The following is a 14,156-nucleotide window of genomic DNA, read 5'->3' on the forward strand; positions in this document are numbered from 1 at the left end:
GAATATCCTTATTCTTCTCCTTCGTTTTATTCTCACTCCTAAAAACCCTAAAATCTAATTGTAAATATGATTTTGCATGAAAAGGATAACAAGAAAAATAATTATCAGTTCTAAATGAGTGTTTAACAACCAAAATCATCGATATTGAGAAGGGAAATTATATATATATACCTACTAAAAAATAATAATAATGGATACTTTTCGATGCTTCGTGCTTCTCCTTAACTCTTTGTAAATATACATATTTGTACTTGAAACTTTGCCATTTTTGCATTATCACACTGAGAGAGAAGATAAAAGAAATTTATGATGAAAAGAGAGATGAATAAATTTATTTATACTGTATTGTATTAAAGTATCGATTTATTTTTATTTTAGTAATATATTAATATGCAAATAAAACATATTTTATTATTAATAACATCAGCATTGTCAATTAACCAAGCAACCAAGAGAATAATTGATGGGTTAATCCCAAATTTTCGTTTCGAATTCAAAAAGCTAGATAACGGCGGAAATTCTTGGATAGTCGATATATCGATATATCGCCGGCTGTCAAATCAAATTGCAAACCTCACCACGCGCTATGTTGGCAAATCTGTGAGGAAAATGTGAGATTTTCCTCAATTTCCGAGTTGATTTGTGTGTTTAGATCCCTGTTGAGTTGCTGCACGAGTCGCAATGAGTACGATTGTGGAGAAAATCGCCGCCATCGAGGCGGAGGTGAGTGGAAAAGCGCTGAGAGTGCGTGGGAAGGTTAGGGACTTATGGTATGTTTTCCTCTGCAGATGGCCAGGACGCAGAAGAACAAGGCCACGGCGGGGCACTTGGGCTTGCTGAAGGCTCGCCTGGCCAAGCTGCGTCGGGAACTGATCACGCCAAAGGGCGGCGGCGGCGCTGGCGAGCAGGGCTTCGAGGTGGCCAAGACTGGAGATTCTCGGGTGGGATTTGTGGGCTTCCCGTCCGTCGGGAAGTCCACTTTGCTGTCCAACCTGGCCGGCGTGTACTCCGAGGTGGCGGCCTATGAGTTCACGACGCTCACCACTGTGCCGGGATGCATAAAATACAAGGGCGCCAAAATTCAGGTCAGTCCGGAAAGACTATTCGCGATTTCCAGATTGCTAAAGTGAGTGCTTTCGTGGCAGCTGCTCGATCTCCCGGGGATCATCGAGGGTGCCAAGGATGGCAAGGGTCGCGGTCGCCAGGTGATCGCCGTGGCGCGGACGTGCAACCTCATCTTCATGGTGCTGGACGTGCTGAAGCCGCTGCACCACAAGAAGCTGCTCGAGCACGAGTTGGAGGGCTTTGGCATCCGGCTGAACAAGCAGCCGCCCAACATCCACTTCCGCAAGAAGGACAAGGGCGGCATCAACCTCAACGCCACCGTGGCGCAGTCGGAACTCGATCTGGACACCGTGAAGACCATCCTGTCGGAGTACAAGATCCACAACGCCGACATCACGCTGCGCTACGACGCCACGAGTGACGACCTGATCGACGTGATCGAGGGCAACCGCATCTACATCCCGTGCATCTACCTGCTGAACAAGATCGACCAGATCAGCATCGAGGAGCTGGACGTGATCTACAAGATCCCGCACTGCGTGCCCATTTCCGCGCACCACCGCTGGAACTTCGACGATCTGCTGGAGCTCATGTGGGAGTACCTGAAGCTCATCAGGATCTACACGAAGCCCAAGGGACAGCTGCCGGACTACAGCTCGCCCGTGGTGCTGCACTCCGAGCGCACGTCCGTCGAGGACTTCTGCAACAAACTCCACCGCTCGATCGCCAAGGAGTTCAAGTAGTAAGTTCATTTCACAGGCCTCTTGTTTGGTCATCTCGCTCCAGGTCAAAAGCAGCACTTTTTTTTTAAATTCGATCCCAACCCTTTTGGCCAAAAGTGAAAGTCACATAATTGAATTTCGGCGACAATTTCACAAACTTTTCCCTCTTTGCAGTGCTCTCGTGTGGGGATCTTCGGTGAAGCATCAGCCGCAGAAGGTGGGCATTGACCACATTCTGAACGATGAGGATGTCGTGCAGATTGTCAAGAAGATCTAACAATAAAGGCAAAAGAATCAATTGAGATGTGAGACTTTATCGTGCGTGGAGGAAATGCCGAATTTTGGCAAAAGGCAACTGAGCATTTTCACTCTCAATGAAACCACTCATTGAGCAATGTGGTCACACACACGGGACTTTGTCGGTTGTTAAAGTCGTGAAACTCAGTGCGGGGCATCCGGGAGGCGAGGCCAGGTATAAGAGAGCAGCGGCAGGGCCAGCGGACGCCTAGTCCGTTTGCTGCTCTCGAGAGATGAAGTGTTGGGTGATTGTGGTGATTGTGGGGCTCTTCGGCGCTTGCCGAGCCGCCGAGTACATGGACATGTGTCCGTGTCTGCCTGTGAACATGTGCAAGGGCGTCTTCCGGGTGTCGCCCGAGGATCAGATGTACTTCTCACGCGTGCTGCGCTGTCCCGACGAAACGCACGAGCGCTGTTGCACATTTCAAGTGACTGTGAGCGCGGAGAGGAGCACGAAGAGCGCTTTGGCGGAAGCTGAAGTGACCACGGATGCGGTGACAACAGAGAGTGCCACTGAGGATGTCACGACGGACACTGAGGACGCAAGATTTGACTTCACAACGGAGATTCCAACGACCACAGAAGGCGTTCTTGTGATTTATCCTACGGAAGAGTCGAAGAATTCCTCGGATCGCCGCATGCGCGCCTTTCAGGGCGATCAGCCAGAAGATGACCTGATTCTTGTCTTTCCCGTGGAATCTCCTCGAGAAACACGCGCCACACTATCAAACGAGAGTCCAAATCTAACGACTCAAGACGCATTGAAGGCAACTAAGAAGTTCAGATACAACAATGTGAACAGAAAGCGATTCATGCCCATTCTGAAGATTAATGAAACGCAGCTTGAGACTCCGGTTGAGGGGAAGCCGGTGTTTAAGGTGGCGAACAGTGAGAATAGGAAGTTCCTTGAGGAATTGTACAGGAACAGGACGAGATTCGGCACTCCGGCATCTCAGATTACCAGCACAACGCCGAGAGAGCTTCTGACGCGCCTTGAGATGCAGCGGATTGAAGATGTGCCTGAAGACGTCAAGAGGACAACGCAGAGGCCAAGAGCTCCCAAGCGCAATCTCTACTACGATCCGACCAAGAGGAAGGGCTTCGTGAGGAAGAACGCCACGAGAGAGGGCGATGAAAGTCCACCAAAACCAATAGCTGTGAGTATTTTAATTTAATATCTCTCTAACTGTCCACGCTTTCCATCAATAAAAAAATAAAATAAAAATTGCTCTGCACGCAGGTGGACAGCAATCATCGTGACATGATTGAGGAGGTGTTGAGTGAACTGAAGCGCGAGAGCAATTCACTGGTGATGCCCAGCGAGATGTCCATGAATCCCGCAATGGCGGCCAAGTTTAGCAACATGCAGAAGCGCCTCATTGATAGGATTGTGGATAGGATTTCGACGCGGATGGAGCGTCGAGAGGACTTTGATATCACTGCAAGCACAAAGCGCGAACAGAGTCGTCCTTTTCGCGGATCTATGCGCTATGCGGACACCGTGAAGAGCACCAAGGGCGAATCCTCCGCCAGAGAGAATCCCAGTGAGTCGGAACGGCGAAAGGGGAAGAAGCAGCAGCCTGAGGAGATGAAGGAGTTCAGCAGAGAAACTCCGCTGCCCGCTGACTTTCGGCCATCGCCTCTGTGGACGCTGCAGCGCGGCGAGGATCCCTTCCCCATTCCACAAGTGCCTCTGACGGCGTCCAGAGAATCCAGAGATGTCGTGCCGGAGAATCACGCGTGGCGCCAGCGTGGATTCGTGCCCATTCCGCAGATACCGCGAAACACACCCATCCAGATCATCGGTCCCATTCCCAAGAGCCTCAGGCGCGACTCCTCCAAGCACTTCGCACCCGCGCCCAGCGATTTGCCCAGCGAGAGCGCGCCCCCGCACTTCCGCAGGCTCACGGGCGAGGAAGCAGGCGCTGCCCAGTAACTGTGAATATACTGTAGAGACGTAGAAGAATGCATGGTATTTATAAAGCAGAGTGAATGTGTTGGTCGCAATAAAAGAAAGCAAAAATGTTGGAATTGAAATGGAGAAATTGAACATGACTATATTTAATTTGTGTGAACAAGGCAAACGTGAGTCCTATTCAAGTGCGGTTGCTTTGCCTGCATTCCGTGCAAAGGAGAGGAGCCTTATTGCAATTAGAGAGTTTATTAGAAAGGACAGAGCTGCTTATTCACTCGGTGCATCCTTTGAAGTGATTAAATTGCATTAATGGAATTTAATAGCAATTTAATTGGCTCACTTTGCAATTAGTGAGTTTGCTCAATTATGTATTCCAAAACTACATAGAATTTGAGTATATATTCTGATGGTTAATTTCGCATGAATAACTTAAGCTGCAGTAATGCTTTTGATGTGTGCTATTTGACCTGTGAATTACACAGAGAGCCTCAATAAGCAAGTGTGTGCAAGAGGGTTGAGAAGGGGTTGTTTGAGCTCGAAGCGCTAGAAGTTTTAAGCTGAAATTCTATGCATTTTACCAACAATACCTACCTAAATTCCCTAAATTAAACAATAGATCATCAATTTCGGTATGCAGACTTTCTCAAACATTCAAAATTTGCATCTATTCAGCAACTCTGAACAAAACCATGACAACTAGAATTGTTTTCAGCGTTTCCAGATTGAACAGAGTGCCAAGAAATTTCTTTATCAGCATAAGTAGAATGATTGAGTTGATTTCAATTGTACTGAAATGATGTGGAGAAATTATTTTCAATGTGTTGATTGAGAGGAAATAAAATGAAAAGAATTTTCGTTGATTTTCCCTACAAATTCTTTGTTAATATCTGCATTAAATACCATTAATTTAAAGACATTTTTACCTTTTATCTATTCTTCTTCTCCGTCCGTTCTATTTCCTTGGATATTCCAGCTTGTGCATTTTTCAGTCACTTGATGCAATTGCTCTCAAGGCATTCATCCACAATTCTATTCAATTAGTAGAACTCTTGCATCATTTTCTAATAGTTCTTTTTTCTTTAATCGTCAGTTGAATTTTCCAGCGCGTGAATTTCCAGGTACTTGCTTCAATCGCCCCAAGCTCTTATTTACAACCTTTCTCCAATATTCCATCGTGGTGCATTAGCTTAAGAACTTACCAAGGTGAAATTCAGCCCATGTATTGTTGTCCGTAACTGAATAGTGCGCTTTCCCAGTGCACAACAAAAGCTAAAAGAAGACAGCAGCTTTAGCTAAAATGCCTGAGCTCAAATTTTAGCAGTCCTCGAACAAAAAATGCTAAGCAAAAACATCGAAATGGAACCGATCAGCGATTGCTGCGGTCGATAGAGGAAACTCAACTGGGTTAGCGTCATTTTTCGCTAGCTGTCAAATGATCGACAATGAATTTGAAGCAAGTTTTAACACAATTTTAGGGGAAAAATAGTTTAAATCTACAATTTAAGTATTCATTAGTCAATATTTGTTCACATCAGTCCCATTTTTACCCTAGAATTGTGTTAAAAAAGGAAATTTCAGGTATTTTGTATCGATATTCATTGATATTTCAACGCAGTGTCAAGCAAATTTGTACGCTTCATTTAGCTAATTTCGATCAATTTTCTTAATATTTTGCTTAATATACTGCTCTTTTCTGATCAGGTTTCAGCTAATAAACAGGTGGTTTAATTTGCATGCACTTCCCTTTGTCCGATTTTCCATGCCATATAAAAATGAGTGTGTGGCCTGAGAGAGAAGAGAGAGAGAGAGAGAGTAAATCTCTGGCTTTCGAGAGGATTTGCTGGGTTTTGCATTTAGCTGCAATTTAAAAATACCCCTTCCTGTGAATTTCATCTGCTGTTCTTGAGGATTACACAGGATTGAATTAATCACAGGATTGGATGCTTCTCACACAAATAGAAGATGCCAAAGAACATGGCCAATGTTTTCGATGCATTTTCCCCCCCAAACGTTCCCCAGCTTTCCAAGCAAACGCACGGAGATTCTGCTGATAAAACGAGGTGCTGAGGGACGTGTGGGCGACCGTCGCGGTGCGAGCTTGCTGCGCTGCGACAGCGCCAATCACTTCCCAACGGTCTCTCGGCGGAGGCCAACGGTGAGATAGTTCGCGCGAGTGTCTCGAGATGCGATCCTTCGCCCTCGTGCTGCTCTGCCTCACTGCCACCACGGCAGTCTATCGGCACTTGCTGCCCAATCGCTTCTGGGTGGTTCGCCTGCGGGAGGGCCTGAGTGATGTGGACGCGGCCCAGCTGGCCCAAGTCACGGGCTACAAGCTGTACAGGAAGGTGAGGGTGTGCATTTGCGCAATTTCGCAAATTAAACAATATACAAGACTCTCGCAAATCCGCGGTTTCGCCGTCAGCACACAATCAATCCAGCAAACAAGCGTGTGTCTATCGGTGCGAGACGAACTCAATATCGGCCGGATTATCTGCCCATCACCCTTCCCGCCAGGCACCCTTATCAACTGCGCCGCCCATTCATCATTCCAGCTCACGCTGGAGCTTGTTTCACGCCACCTGTTGCAAATTGAGCGCCTATATTGAATTCATTAGTGACGCGATGCCAATTACTGGACGCGTCCGCATTGGAAATACGCGGAAGTGATAAGACCATAATCACATAATGCCGAATAGTGTGAATCTCTACAACATATTCTACATCACAGATAGAAATCTCCAGTGCGTGTGAATATTTTTCGCTCAGACTCACTATATGGATGGGGTTTAAATGCTGTCACAAAGCAAATATTCTCTTTTGATCTCCCACTCAAATAAGAATGATTCCTTCTGCATCAACAAACAATCCTTGAAATATATTCAATGAGACATGTCAAGTGCACTTCTTCATAACTTCAATATTACTCTGAGAATCCAAAGCAATACTTTTCCAACAACAATTAGTTGGATATTGAAATAAGGCTTGCAGAATCCCTAACAATGTGCAATTACATCTGCACGGTGAAAAATTTATCTCTGTTCTTTTGATGAAATGGAACTCTTCTGCGAATCCCAAAGTAATTTGCATTACGGCAAAAAGCACCCACGCCGATGTCCTGATTGACACTTTGCCCCGAACTTGTTGTTCGATGTGTTATTTGATTTAAATTGATGACTCGTCCCGTGAGAGGGATTTGCAAAGGACGAGAAATCCCTGGGCGGAGCAGTCTCACAAAAGCGCTCGACTATTTTTACACCCTTTGTGCGTTTGAGGGTCAAGGTGACTTGTGCCTGTAATTTGAGCGCACTCTCCATCCGCAGGTCACAGGCTTCCCCAACATCTTTGTCTTCGAGAGCGCGCTTGGCTCCGGAAGGGGCCTCAAGAGGTCCGAAACGACGGTCAAGGACCTGCATGAGAACAGTGACGTCATGTGGGCGGCGCAGCAGAAGAAGCTTACCCGCGACAAGAGGAGCATTTGGAAGTACTTTGACATCATGGACAACAGTGTGATGCTGGACGAGGACTATTATCAGCCGCCAGATCAGGAATTCAACGACGAACTATGGCAAAATGAGTGGTATTTGGTGAGTTCTGGGAAATTGTTTCCACTGCAATTCTGGGAATTGGAATTGAAATTTGATGCTCTGCATTGCGAAACCTTCACTATTTTTTTTTTGTGAAAACTCATTTTCAAAGCCTTCAAAAGCAAATATTTATAGTCTGTTGCTGAAATTAATTAAATATAAAAGCCAGCGTTGAGCGCATTATATTTTAACTCCTGTGCGTTATATTATATACTTGGTTGCATCAAGCTCAGTATTAATTAACGAAATTCTGGAAAATTCAGGCATTAAAAGTTTAACTAACTTATTGCATCAGCCTCGTTTTTTTTTAACTTTAACACTGTACGGTCCCAATTGGAAAGATTATCGATTTTCGAAATATCCGTAAAAGCAAACATTGATGTTTCAATTAATTTTTCTCGTACAATTAACTCAATTTCTTATCCATTATTTCGAGTCTCTTCTCCGCCAAAAGCCGTAAGGTGGCGCTTTTGTCAAATCTCATCTAGCAAAAGCCTGTAAATTATCTACAAACGCCGCCATATTGGATAATTTCCATTAATTCTCATTACAACTCTAATGTTTTGGGTGTTTTTAATTTCCTTCGAAGTAAATTAATTATATTTTAAGTAAATTTGAGCCATATTGAGGGTCTGAAAGCTGTGGAACCTTGCAGAAGGACACCAGGAACCAGCCTGGCCTCCCGAAGCTCGACCTCAACGTCCTGCCGGTGTACGAGAGAGGCATCACGGGACGAGGTGTGCGCGTGGCGGTGTTGGACGACGGCGTCGAGTACACGCACGACGATCTGGCGGCCAATTTCGACCCCGAGATCAGCTGGGACTGCAATCACGACAGCCCGGATCCCAGGCCTAACTTCCAGGACCTCGTGAACAGCCACGGCACACGCTGCGCCGGCGAGATCGCCATGGTGGCCAACAACCACAAGTGCGGCGTGGGCGTCGCCTTCGGCGCCAGGATTGGCGGCATCAAACTGCTGGGCGGCCATGTGTACGATCTGATCGAGGGCATGGCGCTGGGATTCGCGTACGACAAGGTGGACATCTACAGCTCTTCGTGGGGCCCCACGGATGACGGTAAGACGGTGGAGAGGCCGGGTCTTCTGGCCAGAGAGGCTATTGCGCGCGGCGTGAGACGCGGCCGCGGCGGGAAGGGCGTAATCTATGTATGGGCGAGCGGCAACGGCGGTCGCAAGAGCGACAATTGCAACTGTGACGGATACGCGGGCAGCATCTACACCATCACCGTGGGCAGCGCGAGTCAGCACGGCACGAAGCCGTGGTACGGAGAGATTTGCTCCTCCATCCTGACCGTGACCTACTCTTCAGGCGCCTACAATGACCAGATGATCACGACCACGGATGTGGGGAACAAGTGCACGGTGAAGCACACCGGAACCAGTGCATCCGCTCCGCTGGCGGCCGGTATTATCGCCCTGGGACTGGAAGCGAAGTAAGTGTTTAGTGACTGAGAAAATCACTTGATGATCTCTGTGAATTTCCCTCTTCTCCAGTCCTAACATCACATGGCGCGATGTGCAGCATATCATCGTGAACACAGCTGAGTATGTTCCTCTGCAGATCAACATGGGATGGTTCATGAACGGTGCTGGCTTCCTGTACAACATCCGCTTCGGGTTTGGCCTCATGAATGCCGATGAGTTCGTCAAGACTGCGGCTCAGTGGCAAAGTGTGCCGGAGAAGAGTATTGAAGTCATTCCAAAGGCCCACCTTTTGCCGCGAAATCTCTCCACGGGTATCGGGATGATCTCTGAGGAATTCATGAGTGAGGGCAGAATTGCGTATCTGGAGCATGTGGAAGTGCAGATGGATTTGGAGTACAGCGAGAGGGGAGTTTTGGAGATTTTCCTCACGTCACCGCGCGGAACGGAGATTCAGTTGCTGACCAGGAGGAGGAGAGACAAATCCAAGGACGGCTTCAGGCCCTGGACATTCATGTCAGTGGCCACATGGTCGGAAAACCCCACAGGATTGTGGAAACTTAATATTATCGACACGGTGAAATGCAATATTGCAACATTTCTGAGTTTTTTTTATAGAAAATATCCTTTTCTTGCTTTCCAGAGCGCCCTGGGCATCTTCAACTCCGGCATTCTCTGGGATTGTAAGTTGATCCTGCACGGAACGGAGGAAATGCCAGCAATTCTCGCGAATGGACCACGCGTCTACAACAACTACGTGAGACGAGCTTAAGAGCTTCTTCATGGGGTTTTAGATCAATTTTATTGTAACAGATTTGATGTCCGTATTGAAAGAATGATAAGAAATAGAGGTCATTCACCGTTACCATCTCTTGGCATTGCCTCGTCCTCCGCCTCCGCGCCCGCCGAAGCCACCGCGTCCGCCTCCCCCTCGGCCCCCAAAGCCTCCACCGCCACCTCCTCTGCCGCCAAAACCACCGCCGCGGCCTCCTCCGCCCCGTCCTCGACCGCCGAAGCCGCCTCTACCGCCGCCGCCGCGACCGCCTGCGAAAGACACACATTAGAGAGAGACTATCACCAGAAATCCACCAGTATTCCCACCTCTGCCGCCTCCGGGTTTCCCAACACCGCCGCGCTTCTGTCCAGGAGGAGCCGGCAAGAATCTAGCCAGTGGTAGGAGTTTATTGGGATCAATGTAGAGCGTCTGTTTCTTCTTGAAGCTCGCCGCATTCATGCTGTCACCCAGCTTCACCGTGATAAGGTAGTCCCTTATGTTGCCAAAGATCTCATCCACCTTCCCCACTTGCTCCTTGTTCTCCAGGAAGATGGGGGCGTTGAAGTAGGGCACATTCTCAATCGATGCCTTGCAGACCAGATCATTTTCGCACGAATATTGGAATTCTCCGAAAGGAACAACATGCTCAGGTGGTCCTTGGTCAAAATTCCTTCCACCACCACCTCCGCCCCTTCCGCCGCGGCCGAAGCCCCCGCGACCGCCGCCAAAACCTGCCGGAAAAAAGCATTATCCTGAGATCCGGAAATGTTTGTAAACAAATGCAACCTAACCTCTCCCACCGCCTCTGCCTCTGAAGCTCATTTTCGCAAGAGATTCACTATTTTACTCGCTATCCACCACTTCCAGGGTCTGCTTTTTACAATTCACTGTTGAAAAATTGTGGAAAAACAGTATTTTCCAAGGAAATACAGCGTGAAATTCTGGCAAACGCGGCGCGATTGTTTTGCTCTCACGTGGAGGCGATGTCAAAGATGTCGCTGCGATGACGACAGATACGCAGCCGTTTTCTATATTTACATTCGATGTCTATAAATTCAAAAACACGAAAAGAGGAAGTGGCTGGAAAATCATGGAAAATCTGCACAATTACTACAATGCTAATAAATATCAAATTCAGGGGAGAAGTGAGTATCATTAGTGGTCAAGAGTGGTGTAAAAATTAAACGCATTTGTTTATTCTTCAGACACTTCAGTGATTCATCCGCAGCAGAGACTCATGAAAATCCCGGGAAAGCCTGAGAAAATCACTGAACAGCATTCTACTGTTCCCAGGAGCTTCTATTCAGACATGACCATAAACCCATCGACGTCTAAGGACTGTGGACAGCAGCAAATGTGTGGAATCAAGAGACAATTCCCAGAGCGAATTTCAGAGGAAAAGAAGCTCTTAAAAACCAACAACAAGCTTCCGATGAAGAGATGGAAAGTCACCGTCCGGGAAACTGGCGAGAGAAGATACCAAGAGCCGAAAAGGGCAGCAATGCCTTCAATGGTGAGTGCAGATGTTTTTGGCGGAAACACACGCTGAACAGTGAGAGAGTTTTCTTGCAGCAAATTATCACAGGAAGCATTGCACAGATAACTGCGATTTCCAAGCAAATGCAGGAGCAGAATTTCACCTACGAATTCTATGGTGAGAAATTATACAAAAAATCTCTATTCATGATTGAAACTTCTCGCTGTCTTAATTTCCAGCCAAAGTCGTGTGCATCAAAGATGGAAAGTATGCGTGTGAGAAGTTGATTCTGCTGAGAAACGAGAGTGGCCCTTTTCTGCAGGCCATCTTCTATGCGGTGGACCACAAATTGCCCGCCAACGTGCAAGAAGGGCAAATCGTGCGATGCGTGGGACGCTTTAATCACAAGAGCCGCTTCGTCATCTTCAAAATCTCACCCACAAACGCACAATTCGTCGATGTCACGAGTCGCCTTCATGCGCTCTGTCACTTCACCATCAACAAGGACAAGAAAAACTAGCTTTTCGTCCTTCAATTCCACCCGATTCCGCTGAATTTTCAGAATAATTGTGAAATAGAAGAGACAATTTGAATAGAAAATATGTATTTTGCAGCTGATGCATAAAACCAGTGAATATTTCAATTTGTTTACTCACCTGTTGAGCAGCTCTGGCGCTTGTTTGCATTTCTGCACACAAAACAGTGAATCATTCTTTAAGGCGAAGTACATAAATCTATTGTTTGGCTGAAGCTGAAAAGTCAATCTGCTTGTCTTATGACAATATGATTATATAACGCAAAAATTGCTTCGAACAGCATTTTGACTTCTGAGATATTCAATTCCAAATCCAAAAAAATGGTCACAAAATAATGCTTTTATTAATTTAAGGTCGTTTAAGTGATTCATTTGATATTTTAATTGCACAAAGTGATGCTTTCTATTCCATTTTCACGCCAATCTAATCAACATGCAGTGTTATAAATTCATTTCACTGCTTTTAGAGGCATTCAAAAACATCTATTATGCCGTGGGAATATCTTACATTAAGATGGGAAAAATAAATTAGAAATGAGCAAAATAAATAACTGGAATTACTTCTAATCCTAAACCAGAGATAAACATTACTGCATTGACTCTAAATGTACCCGATGATGAGACAGCAAAGTAGTCTCCTTGAGTTGATTGGGCTTCACAGGTGGGAATTTCACAGATGTGGACTGATTAGAGTGACTGAGAATGCCAGCAGACCGGCGATGACACTCGTTTTGTACGCCAGTGGCCAGGAGGATCTCTGCCAGAGTCTGGGCATCGGCGGATCGACGCCTGGGATTCTGCTGTCGAAGTAGACGATGAACCACGCGAAGAGGAAGACTGCCAGTCCGCAGAGCAAAGGACACACGAGGAACTGCCCCCGGAAGCCCTCAGCCCAGGCGAAGGCCACAAACTGCCGCCCACTGACCGGATCCGTCCACATGCTCCTCACCAGCTGCCGCCACTGGAGTGCAGACTGAACAGACGACTCTGCAAGTATAAACATTCGGCTGTACTTGAGGCCGCGTGACGTGTGCGCCAGAGAGTGCTATTTTCAATAATTTCCAACGCGATGACTTCATTCTGCATGAGATAAAAATTTACACGCAATTCTTTATCATCCACACCTGCACAGGAATTTGGGAGGATTTACGAGATTTCGAGCGGAATTTGGGTTGGAAGATGAATTGATTGTTTTCATTCCACCGGATATTTCCAAGGCATTTGCAGATGAGAGAGAAATATTTGGGGTATAAAAATAGAGCAGATGATGCATAAACAGTGACTTTTGATTACAGCGTATGGTATTTATTCCGGGAGTGCGGTAGAAAAACAGTGATTGAATGAAATTTAATGTTTTCATTAGCCGCATTCATCAATTCAAGTTTATGCTATTGGATGTTTTCACAATATTCCATCATCACATAATCTTATCTAATCATGATCGATATTGTGCATTACGTCACGTGCGTTTTTATGCCCAAACGAGTGCTTGTCGAGAGCACATTTAGCACTTGCCCTCTTGCATTTCAATTCCCTCGACAGTCATCAAGGCGGCTTGCAGCAAATCACGATGTTCCCCCTTGCTTTTTGACCATAGAAAGAAGGAAAAAAGACCACAGTGAACTTTCACTTTCCGCACTCTTTCTTACTGCAGCGTGTTTGCCGCACAAAATCGATTTGTTTGTATTCTCTGAGACTTTCGCTCAACACAAAATGAATTTGTGAATATAATCGCCATGGAAAATGCGGTGAAGTTCGCGGAAATTGTAACTCAATGAAGAGTGAATGAGTTGTGGAATTGGATTTTTCGCGCTGCTGTTCACCTCCTTTTTGGACAAGTGCGCCGCGATAAAAATAGCTGGGGCTTTTTCGGTGTACTCACTTAACATGAAGGTCAATTTCACGATGAGAATCAATACGGTGATGAGGAAGAGAACGCTCGCCAGGCTGCGTTCTGTGATGCGCGGCTTGAGGAAGGGCTCCTCCGTGAAGCTGCCCACGATCCTCGCACTGCTCCCATGATATCCGTTGCTCCTGTGCCTCTTCCCGTTCGCCGCACTTAATCCATTTGCGCTGCCCATCTTTGACCACGACAGGCAATCCGATCCGCTGTCACACTGCGACTGCACGCCTGGGAAGCTTTCCGCTCCGCTGTGGTGCCTCAGAGTCGACCCACTCCCGCTCCACACCAAGTCGACCCAAGTCATACAAACCGTACAAACGCGGTGACGAAATCAAGATGAGTGGACCGCGCGCGCATTTGGGGCAAAGGAGACCCAAACACTGACTGTCCAGCTCTTCGCGCTGCCAGGAGCGAACTGGCCACTGAGATCATCAAGTGCTGG

At 46.8% G+C, this 14,156-nt stretch overlaps 6 protein-coding genes across 6 annotated transcripts; 4 read left to right on the forward strand and 2 right to left on the reverse strand.

Moving 5' to 3' along the window:
* The first annotated feature begins 552 nt into the window (after positions 1-552).
* On the forward strand, positions 553-2,089 carry LOC132265734 (GTP-binding protein 128up). Its single transcript, XM_059766502.1, has 4 exons — positions 553-723; positions 789-1,085; positions 1,146-1,807; positions 1,962-2,089. The coding sequence occupies exons 1-4, from the start codon at positions 682-684 to the stop codon at positions 2,062-2,064; spliced, it is 1,104 nt and encodes a 367-aa protein (XP_059622485.1). The 5' UTR covers positions 553-681; the 3' UTR covers positions 2,065-2,089.
* A 313-nt stretch (positions 2,090-2,402) lies between these two features.
* On the forward strand, positions 2,403-4,121 carry LOC132255377 (uncharacterized). Its single transcript, XM_059751377.1, has 2 exons — positions 2,403-3,241; positions 3,325-4,121. Exons 1-2 carry the CDS (start codon positions 2,411-2,413, stop codon positions 4,018-4,020), a joined length of 1,527 nt encoding a protein of 508 aa, XP_059607360.1. The 5' UTR covers positions 2,403-2,410; the 3' UTR covers positions 4,021-4,121.
* Positions 4,122-6,128: 2,007 nt separating this feature from the next.
* On the forward strand, positions 6,129-9,814 carry LOC132255472 (neuroendocrine convertase 1-like). Its single transcript, XM_059751530.1, has 5 exons — positions 6,129-6,344; positions 7,320-7,583; positions 8,239-9,035; positions 9,097-9,601; positions 9,668-9,814. The coding sequence occupies exons 1-5, from the start codon at positions 6,183-6,185 to the stop codon at positions 9,794-9,796; spliced, it is 1,857 nt and encodes a 618-aa protein (XP_059607513.1). The 5' UTR covers positions 6,129-6,182; the 3' UTR covers positions 9,797-9,814.
* Positions 9,801-10,790, reverse strand: LOC132255473 (probable H/ACA ribonucleoprotein complex subunit 1). Its single transcript, XM_059751531.1, has 3 exons — positions 10,591-10,790; positions 10,126-10,530; positions 9,801-10,068 (listed from the first exon to the last, which is right to left on the reverse strand). The coding sequence occupies exons 1-3, from the start codon at positions 10,619-10,621 to the stop codon at positions 9,887-9,889; spliced, it is 618 nt and encodes a 205-aa protein (XP_059607514.1). The 5' UTR covers positions 10,622-10,790; the 3' UTR covers positions 9,801-9,886.
* Positions 10,791-10,854: 64 nt separating this feature from the next.
* LOC132265890 (uncharacterized) lies at positions 10,855-11,885 on the forward strand. Its single transcript, XM_059766677.1, has 4 exons — positions 10,855-10,944; positions 11,005-11,312; positions 11,372-11,453; positions 11,516-11,885. Exons 1-4 carry the CDS (start codon positions 10,890-10,892, stop codon positions 11,794-11,796), a joined length of 726 nt encoding a protein of 241 aa, XP_059622660.1. The 5' UTR covers positions 10,855-10,889; the 3' UTR covers positions 11,797-11,885.
* Positions 11,886-11,940: 55 nt separating this feature from the next.
* LOC132265891 (uncharacterized) lies at positions 11,941-14,098 on the reverse strand. Its single transcript, XM_059766678.1, has 2 exons — positions 13,694-14,098; positions 11,941-12,798 (listed from the first exon to the last, which is right to left on the reverse strand). Exons 1-2 carry the CDS (start codon positions 14,016-14,018, stop codon positions 12,482-12,484), a joined length of 642 nt encoding a protein of 213 aa, XP_059622661.1. The 5' UTR covers positions 14,019-14,098; the 3' UTR covers positions 11,941-12,481.
* Between the last annotated feature and the right edge of the window lie 58 nt (positions 14,099-14,156).

The sequence above is a fragment of the Phlebotomus argentipes genome, unplaced genomic scaffold, assembly GCF_947086385.1.
Source record: "Phlebotomus argentipes unplaced genomic scaffold, Phlebotomus argentipes genome assembly contig_5, whole genome shotgun sequence".
NCBI classification, from domain to species: domain Eukaryota; kingdom Metazoa; phylum Arthropoda; class Insecta; order Diptera; family Psychodidae; genus Phlebotomus; species Phlebotomus argentipes.